The sequence below is a fragment of the Phyllobates terribilis genome, unplaced genomic scaffold (assembly GCF_046119375.1).
Source record: "Phyllobates terribilis strain yellow unplaced genomic scaffold, ASM4611937v1 Scaffold_5__5_contigs__length_657084704, whole genome shotgun sequence".
NCBI lineage: Eukaryota > Metazoa > Chordata > Amphibia > Anura > Dendrobatidae > Phyllobates > Phyllobates terribilis.
In genome coordinates, this window is record NW_027362765.1 from 196,685,777 (window position 1) to 196,696,144 (window position 10,368).

Genomic DNA, 10,368 nt, shown 5'->3' on the forward strand with positions numbered 1-10,368 from the left:
TCCAGAATACATGCGGATCCACATGCGGATTCACATGCGTTTCCGCATGCAGATTGACAAGCGCTTTCCAGGCGATAGCATCACTTGGAAAGTGCTTGACAACTAGGTCACACTGTATAAATCCATGCAAACAGCATGGATTTATACAGTGTGAACCGTAAAAATTAAAACAAATCAAGCTATACTCACCCCCGAGGCCCCGGCGTGTCCAGCAGCGCTGCTTCCTGGCTGGTTCCCGGCTGCCGGCATATCACGAGACAGAGCGGTGAAGGGCCTGCGGTCACATGACTGTGACGTCACCGCAGGTCCTCAAGCGATGCCGGCATTCAGAGAGAAGCCGCCGGACAGGTGAATATAACTTTATTTGTTATTTTATTCTTTTTTTACAGGTACAATGGTACCCAGGTCTGGATGAGAGTCTTCTCTCCTCCAGAACTGGGTACCATCCGCACATAGAGACGCATAGAAGCCGCTTGTACAAATGTACAGTCGCGGTTTCTATGCGTTTCAATGCAAGTCAATGGCGGGAGTTTCGCTGCGCTTCCGCAAAATTAAATGACATGCTGCGGATTTTTGTACGCAGCATAAACGCTGCGGAAAAATCCGCAGCATGTGCATAGAACATGCGGAATCCCCTTGGGGACCATGGGGTGCGGATTACCTAGCGTTTCACAAGCGTTTACGCTGCGGAAATTCCGCAGCATAAACGCTTGAAAAACGCTACGTGGGCACCCAGCCTTAGGACGCGAGGACGGTCCGTGTTTCACAGAAGGGTCAATCCGGCCTTACTCAATTTGTTAGACTAGGATCACACCTGCATAAGCACTGAGCTAGGGATGGATTCAGCACATGACAGATAACAGCGATGCCCAATGACTGCAGTAACTATAAGGCCACGTTCACACATTGAGTATTTGGTCAGTATTTTACTTCAGTATTTGTAAGCCAAAACCAGGAGTGGGTGATAAATACAGGAGTGGTGACGTGTTTCTATTATACCTTTTCCCTGATTGTCCCACTCCTGGTTTTGGTTTATAAATACTGAGGTAAAATACTGACCAAATACTGAACGTGTGAACGTGGCCTAATGGGGTCTGTGGGGTTTTCGTCAAGTTGTCCATCATCTTATCGGTGGTATCAGTCTCCTTAGCTGGTAAAATATTCAACATTCTGTCTTTCTTTAGGATTTTGCATGATTACATTACACGTTTGTGTTATGGTGGTTCGACCTCTGGGATTGGCAGAATTATGGGGTCTCAGTGCTCCCATGGGAAGAGCTGCCATGTAAACAATGGAGATGGCAGCTTCTGTGGGCATGCTGACTGACAGGGTTCACAAAGGTCAGACAGCAATGTCTTTCCTCAGGATAGCCCATCCATATTTTCCTCAGGTCCAGTTCTTTGAACCTACTGTCCGACATCAGAGACAGAGGCGGCACTAAGGCAACCACATGGCTTACAAAGTTTCTCCCGCATAGTTTCTATTGTGATTAATGGGAACTGTACAAAACAGACTTCCGGAGTGGTACTGTTGCCAGGACAACATGCCCCCTATGTCTCCTGCTGACACTTCAAACCTTGGACACACTATACAAGAAAACATGAAATGATGGAGAATGCAGTGGCAGGGTGATGTTTTACATGTGTACAGTGTCCATTTTAGGACATGATCAGATATCAAAATCAAACACCAGAGTGATGAGGCTAAATACCCTGTCTGAGAACTGATTCTGACGAGTGATTTTGACAAGTGATTCTGACGAGTGATTCTGACGAGTGATTCTGAGGCTATGTGCCCACGTTGCATTTATGAAGCAGAAAATTTCTGCTGCATAAATGCAAGTCCTCTCCCGGAAAAACGCATGCGGAATTCCGCACGCGTTTATCGCGCATTTTTCGCGCGTTTATCACGCGTTTTCCACATGCGGAATTGCCTTGCGTTTTTTATGCATTGGACTAAGGCAATTCCGCTTGCGGAAACGCAAAATTAAATGACATGCTGCGGATTTTTGAACGCGGCATAAACGCTGCGGAAAAATCCGCAGCATGTGCATAGAAGTTGCGGAATCCCATTGGGGACCATGGGGTGCGGATTACCATGCGTTTTTCAAGCGTTTACGCTGCGGAAATTCCGCAGCATATACGCTTGAAAAATGCTACGTGGGCACACAGCCTGACGAGTGATTTTGACGAATGATTTTAACGAGTGATTCTGGCGAGTGATTCTGACAAGTGATTTTTGTTAGAACTCTCCTGTTAGGTTTTTTCTATTATGCTGGTCACATGACCGTTTTTGCCTATTTAATCTTGCTCCGCCATTCTGGCCTTGCTGGACTTCATAGTAATTTCTACTCTTAAGCTAGCCAGGTGCTTTGTTACCTTTCTCAGTCAGTTTAGCTAGGTCTTTTGACCTCTATGTTCTATGTTGTTTGTTTGTCTTTTTACTGCTACAATTTCTGCTAGGAGGTGTCCATCTTTCTCCCAGTCCCTAGTTCTTGTAGGGATCCCTCCCTCACATCTATAGGTCTTCGTTCAGACTAGCTGAGGACTTTAGCGGGTCTGATCGCAGGATCAGGTTCCCCGTTACATCGTAGGGATCTAGCTTAGTTCTATTGTAGGGACAGATCTCCTGTCTTTCCTTAGTGCTTGTAGCAGATCATAACAGTAAGTTCAGCCCAAAAAAATTCTCTAAGGAAAGACCTCCAGTTTCCATCATGGTGTCGGTTCAGGATTTGGCTCAACGCCTGCAGGGACTCTCTCTGAAGGTGGCCGAGCTCCAACAACACGTGAGTAGCTGTTCTGGAGCGCATTTTGTGGAGCCAAAGGTACCATTGCCTGATTTATTTTTTGGTGAAGAACAAGATTTTTTTTCCTTTAAAAAATGCTTGTTTATTGTATTTTCGTTTGAGACCCAGATCCTCTGGTGATGAATCACAGCGCATAGGGTTCATAATGTCACTTTTGCGCAAAGAACCTCAGGGATGGGCCTTTTCTCTCCAACCTAGTGATCCGTGCTTTAAATCAGTGGATAGTTTTTTTTCTGCTTTGGGGTTGTTGTATGATGATCCTGATCGTGTCTCATCAGCTGAGACGGAATTGAGACATTTGAGGCAGGGATCAGGTAATGTGGAAAATTATTGTACTCACTTCCGTCGGTGGTCTGCTCAGGTGGGGTGGAACGATTCAGCTCTGAAAAGTTTGTTTCTTGCTGGGCTAGGTGAAAGGGTTAAGGATCTGCTGATTGCTTATCCTACACCTGGAAATTTGCAGGAGGCAATGCAATTAGCTATACGGGTGGACAGGAGACTGCGTGCAAGGGTTAATGAGAGTAAATCCTCTGCCATGTCAGCTCCGAGTCTTGAGAGGGTCTGTACTGACACTGGAGAGCCGATGGAGATTGGGGCGATGTCACCCCGCTCTCAGGAAAAAGACCGCAGGTTTTCTGAAGGTTTGTGCTTTTATTGCGGCAAATCTGACCATTTCATTAAGAACTGTGTGCTTCGTATGAACAAAGAAAAAAAAAAGGTCAGTTACGCCCGTATAGCCTGTTTAAACACTAAGGGTGTATTTCTTTCTGCTACTACCGCAGCTCAGGAAGAATTAATTGAATTTCGGGTATTTGTGGATTGTGGTTCAACTCTGAATGTGATTGATGGGGGATTCTCGGAAAAACTTAATTTAAAACCCAAACCGTTGTCATCCCCTATTGCCGTGGTTTCTGTCAATGGCTCTCCCTTGAAATGTGTTACTCACAAGGTTTATGAATTTCCCCTCACTATTAATGGTATTCACCAAGAAAATTTGGATTTGGTGGTATTAAATAATTTGCCTTCTCCAGTAGTTTTGGGGTTGCCCTGGTTAAAATTGCACAATGCTGTACTGGATTGGTCTACCAATGAAATTAAGTCCTGGAGCCCTAAGTGTTATGACAAGTGTTGTAACGGGCACATTGCTGCTGTGGATAAAGGGGAATTACCTGTACCTATTCAGGATTTTTGGAAAGTTTTTTCTGAGGAGGAGTCGCAAATTTTGCCTCCCCATAGAGACTACGATTGTACCATTGAATTTGTCCCTGGAGCGACTCTTCCTAAAAGTCGTTTATTTAATCTGACTATTCCTGAGAGAAAGGCTTTGGAGGAATACATACAGACGAGCTTGGCCGCCGGTCATATCAGACCCTCTAAGTCACCTGTGGCTGTTGGATTTTTTTTTGTTAAAAAAAAGGACGGCGGTTTACATCCTTGTTTGGACTTTCGAGAGATTAATAAAATTACTGTACGCAATCCCTACCCACTGCCATTGATTCCTGATTTGTTTAACCAGTTAGTGGGGGCCAAGTGGTTCTCTAAAATTGATCTCCGGTGGGCATACAATTTGTTGCGCATGAAGGAGGGTGATGAATGGAAGACTGCTTTTAACACTCCTGTGGGTCATTTTGAGAATTTGGTTATGCCTTTTGGTCTAACCAATGCACCAGCATTCTTTCAGAATCTTATTAATGACATCCTTAGACCTTTGATCGGCAAAAATGTGGTTGTGTATTTGGATGACATTTTGATTTATTCGCCTGATCTGGAGTCTCATTGGCGGAGAGTACGTGAGGTATTGCAGTTATTGATTGACAATTCGCTTTTTGCTAAGCTGGAGAAATGTGAGTTCGCTGTACAGAGAATTAGTTTTTTGGGCTACATTATCTCCAGCGAGGGCTTTGAGATGGACCCGGTGAAAGTTCAAGCTGTGCAGGAATGGCCTAGGCCTATTGGTTTGAAATCGATACAGAGGTTTTTGGGTTTCGCCAATTATTACAGAAAATTCATAAAAAATGTTTCTATTATTGTTAAACCGCTGACCGATCTCACCAGGAAAGGTTCTAATAAGGTTCAGTGGACTACGGAGGCCATTGAAGCTTTTGTGTTTCTAAAGGAGAGGTTCAGCTCTGCCCCCATCCTTATGCAGCCTGATGTGACTAAGCCGTTTTTGGTTGAGGTTGATGCTTCTTCTGTGGGGGTCGGTGCGGTGTTGTCTCAGGAAAACAAGGATGGAGTACAACCCCGTGCCTTTTTTTCAAAAAAAATTTCTGAGACTGAACTTAATTACGATATTGGTAATTGGGAATTGCTGGCTATTAAACTCGCATTTGAACACTGGCGTCATCTCTTGGAAGGTGCTGATTTTCCCATTCAGGTTTTCACTGATCATAAAAATCCGATCTATCTTGATGCTGCCAAGCGCTTGAATGCCCATCAGGCTAGGTGGGCACTTTTTTTTTCGCGGTTTAATTTTTCCGTTACTTACATCCCGGGTACCAAGAATGTTAAAGCTGATGCTTTTGTCTCGCAGCTTTTCTCCCATGGTCGGTGCTGAGGAGGAGGAGAGCATTTTACAAGAAGGTGTTGTGATTGCTGCATTGGACTCAGTTTTGGAAGATGAGATTCTTAAAGCACAGGAGAATGCCCCATCTAACACTCCCCATGGGAGGTTGTTTGTGCCTAGGACCTTTAGGAGAGATTTGTTTGTTGAGTGTCATGAGTCTCGGTTGGCAGGTCATCCTGGAATTTCTGAGACCAAGAGACTTGTGGGTCGCAGTTTTTGGTGGCCTGGATGGCAGAAGGAGGTCACTAAGTGGGTGCGTCAATGTACTGTGTGTGCTAGATCTAAGTCTTCACATACTCCTGCTGCGGGGTTGCTTTGCCCTCTGGAGGTTCCTAGTGCACCTTGGACACATCTGGCTATGGACTTTATTACTGACCTTCCCCCCTCTGAGGGTTTCACGGTCATCTGGGTGGTCGTGGGTGGTTCCCTTCATCAAACTGCCCTGCGCTAAGACACTCGCTAAGGCCTTTGTCAAGGAGATTGTCAGACTCCATGGTGTTCCTACTGACATTGTTTCTGATAGGGGACCTCAGTTCGTGGCTCATGTTTGGCGTGCCTTTTGTGACAGGTTGGGAGTTCATTTGTCATTTTCATCTGGTTATCATCCTGAGTCTAATGGCCAAACAGAAAGGAAGAACCAGGATGTTGAGCAGTTCTTGCGTTGTTTTGTGGCAGACAATCAAGAGGGGTGGTCTGAGTTTCTGCCGCTTGCTGAATTTGCTCTTAACAACCATACATCCTCTTCTGCTGGGTGTTCGCCTTTTTTTTGTTGTTCTGGGAGATATTCGTCTTTTGGGTCATTCTCCAAATTGGTATCGGCTGTGCCTGAGGAGGAGAGTTTTTCCGGTGATTTGGAAAGAGTTTGGACGGATGTGCGTGGTAATCTTCAGGAGGCTAACAAAAAATCGAAGAGGTACTTTGACAGGAGACGTCAAGAGGTTTTGTTTACGGTTGGTGACATGGTTCGGTTGTCCTCTAAGAATCTGCGGTTGAGGATTCCTTCTAAAAAATTGGGTCCCTAGTTTGTAGGGCCCTTTAAGGTGCTTCAGGTAGTTAACCAATCTGCTGTTAGGTTGGAGGTTCCTACCTCCTGGAAGATTAATCCGGTGTTTCATGTTTCTCTATTGAAAAAAGCTTATGTATCAGATAGAGACGCCACTGCCACTGTTCCTCCGGTGGTGGAGGACGGGGAATATGAAATCTCCCGCATCCTTAATTCTAGACGGTATAGGGGGAGTTTGCAGTATCTCGTCGCTTGGAAGGGTTTCGGTCCCGAGGATAACTCATGGGTGAGGGCAGATGATGTTTCTGCTTCCAGACTTGTCAGAGCGTTTCACAAGAGGTTTCCTGATAAGCCTGGGCCTAGGGGATCCGGAGGATCCTCATAGAAGAGGGGGTACTGTTAGAACTCTCCTGTTAGGTTTTTTCTATTATGCTGGTCACATGACCGTTTTTGCCTAATTAATCCTGCTCCTCCCTTCTGGCCTTGCTGGACTTCATAGTAATTTCTACTCTTAAGCTAGCCAGGTGCTTTGTTACCTTTCTCAGTCAGTTTAGCTAGGTCTTTTGACCTCTATGTTCTATGTTGTTTGTTTGTCTTTTTACTGCTACAATTTCTGCTAGGAGGTGTCCATCTTTCTCCCAGTCCCTAGTTCTTGTAGGGATCCCTCCCTCACATCTATAGGTCTTCGTTCAGACTAGCTGAGGACTTTAGCGGGTCTGATCGCAGGATCAGGTTCCCCGTTACATCGTAGGGATCTAGCTTAGTTCTATTGTAGGGACAGATCTCCTGTCTTTCCTTAGTGCTTGTAGCAGATCATAATAATTTTGACAAGTGATTCTGACAAGTGATTTTGACAAGTGATTCTGACAAGTGATTCTGATGAATGATTCTGACGAATGATTTTGATGAGTGATTCTGACTAGTGATTTTGACGAGTGATTCTGACTAGTGATTTTGACAAGTGATTCTGACAAATGATTTTGACGAGTGATTCTGACGAATGATTCTGACGAGTGATTCTGACGAGTGATTCTGACGAGTGACTTTTACAACTGTAATAATAATAAAAAAAAAGTAACTATTCGCTGATGGGACTTGAACCCAAAATTCTGTGTCTCAAAGCCATTGCACTAACCACTAAGCTATTAACTTAGTTGTAAAAAGTCATTGTGATTCTGATGTTTGAAGAAAGTCACACATGAGACTCACACATCAGAATCAAACATCATTTGAATTTGGCTTGCTTGCAGTCTGTGCATACGTCCCAATGAGTTTTAGACAAGTTTGCACTGAAAATCATATAACCAAATAGAACTCCAAGGCTTCTACAACTAAGTTAATAGATTAGTGGTTAGTGCACTGGCTTTGGGACACAGAATTTTGGGTCCAAGTCCCATCAGCGAACAGTTACTTTTTTTTTATTATTATTATTACAGTTGTAAAAGTCACTCGTCAGAATCAATCACTCGTCAGGATCAGTTCCCAGGCAGGGTATTTAGCCTCAAACTGACATCATTCTGATGTTTGATTTTGATATCTGATCATGTCCTAAAATGAACACTGTACATGTGGGATCCCTTCATAAAGCTACATTACAGCAGGTGAGAAATGACAACAGAAAACATAAACCTAGCCATGTATGTACAAGGACCTACAGAAATGACCCTTCCCCCAACAGACTGGGCTTCACATACAAAACCTAGTGTAGGCCAAGCGAGATGGAGCATGCTGCCCTTAGGAACCAATCAGCTTCTTGCTTTCTATTTCTAATATAGGTTATAAAATAGAAGCGATTATTTCATAGGTCAATTGGGAAGTTCCGCCCAATTGTTATAACTTACACCCGAGACCCGCGTTCTATATAAAGCCGCCTATAGACATATACACTACACACCACATAACGCCCCACACCGCAGCCTGCACACCTGCCCGTCCGTACAGACACATAGCAGCAGGTGCCGCACACAACACTCGGCGCCAGACACTCCCGCTCCGGGCAGCAGTAACTCACGCGTTGCCCACGTAGATCCGGGGGAAGACCTCGTTGAAATGCTGGGAGGGGAGGCTGTAGAAGCCGCCATCGTTAGCCAGGAGCTCGTTGAGAGCTTGCACCGAGATCTCATAGTCCGACATACCCGCGGCCTGTGACCCGCCCTAAGCACGACACCCGAGCCGGGCGGCCTGCTGCCTGTGACCCGCCCTCCTCGTCCTCGCCGGTGGTAGGCGGACTCCCGGGATGCAGGCAGCGCAGCTAGTGCCAGGAGCAGGGCGGTGTGTGCCCGCCGTCACCCAGCGGCTGTACAGCAGCACATTGACCTCTATTCTGCATCACTGCTCTGTCCACAAAGTCACCGGGGGCTGCCAAGTGGCCACTCACGGGGTCGTGCCCTGGAGCCTGCCTGCTACTGCTACACAATGGTGGACCCCCAACTGCATATTGGGGTCTGCTCACACCTTCTGTAAGGTGGGGTAACAGCGGTGTGGTAGGCATCCCTTTTGTCTGTTCTGTTTTAGGATAAGACTAATGGAACAAGTGATCTGTTGTATTAGGCAGTAGAGGGGTCCCAATAATTATTATGGGGTCTGTCAGGGTTACATTTTTTAAAACGGAAGAAAATGTTCTTCAGGCGGAAATTATTTTTCTTCAGAAATCCAATGGATCCCATAATAATCATTGGGACCCCTCTACTTCCGATTACATAATTGATACAATGGATCACTTATCCTGTTTGTTGCTGAAATAGATCCACTGGGTTGTCCGATCGGACATGAGGACAGAGTCGAAGAGTCAACTATGTTTTTCAATATAATTTTACAAAAATAGTGTATACCCTCTGTGTACATTGTCTTGTACATTTCAAAATGTGGACGGTGAATACAACACTCCAAGTGCAAGTAGAATTCAGCTTAGGGAACCTGTCAGCAGGATTGTGCTAAGTAAACTGCAGGCAGTGTCGTGTTGGTGCTGTTACACTGATTAATATGATACCAGAGGTGAAGAAATCTGTCTTGTGTAATAAGTGGTTGCAATTTTGAGTTAATGCACCCTGGGGGGCCGCCGCCCACTGTTCCGAGGACCAGTGCCCACTGTGTTCCGAGGACCAGTGCCCACTGTGTTCCGAGGACCAGTGCCCACTGTGTTCCGAGGACCAGTGCGGGTCACTGCAGGAGCACATACAAGAAGAGGAAATCGTCACCGCTGAACATGGCAACGCTCTTACAGTGGTCCTCAGAACACAGCCAACCTGTCATTTAAGCCTGGAATGGTGAGGATGAGAGGCCAGAGCACCAGAAAAAGACCCGCCCCGGAGCATGAGAATCTCATTAACTGAAAAACAGCGCCAACCTGCACTGCCTGTAGTTTACCTCGCAAAATCCTGATGACAGATTCGCTTTAAAGAGAACCTGATACAGACTGCCCAGTCTGTGCCCAGCATGTATCATGCACTGGATGTACGATCTCCGGCAGGTATGTTTGTCTGGGGACCGAGTCGCACGTAGGCCTGTCAGATGGCAGGGAGAAGCCGGCTGGGACCCGTCTGTCCGACTACTCTGCCCCCGGCAGCTATCAAACATACCTGGCTGAGATCGCACAGCCAGTGCTTGATACATGCTGTCTACAGATTGGCAGCAAGTATCAGCTGATAGGTTCGCTTTAAGGTTTCATTTAAATGTCCCTGTTTAAATACCTGCGTGCAGAAAATGGTATCCGTGTGTCCGTTTTTACCATCAGTGTTATCAGTATTTTTAACAGATGGATAAAGAAGTAAGTAACTGACAAAGCTCTTATACTTTGCAATGTTACATACTGACAACACACAGACTGTACACTGATGTCATCTATGTGCTGTACGTGTTTTTCACTGACCCATAGTCTTGTATTGGCACTATTCATCCTACCAGAAAAAAAACTAACATATCTCTGTGTGTTTTACACGGACGCATTGTTCATGAAAATACACAGATGTGTGAATAACACCATAGATTATATTG

General features: G+C 45.5%; 1 protein-coding gene across 1 annotated transcript in view; it reads right to left on the reverse strand.

The window, feature by feature from the left end:
• DUSP3 (dual specificity phosphatase 3) overlaps window positions 1-8,759 on the reverse strand; it is a 76,668-nt gene extending 67,909 nt beyond the window's left edge. The window contains exon 1 of the mRNA XM_073683658.1: window positions 8,387-8,759. Within this exon, the coding sequence (XP_073539759.1) occupies window positions 8,387-8,508 (122 nt within the window). The 5' untranslated portion in view covers window positions 8,509-8,759. The remainder of the gene's footprint in view (window positions 1-8,386) is intronic.
• Window positions 8,760-10,368: the final 1,609 nt, after the last annotated feature.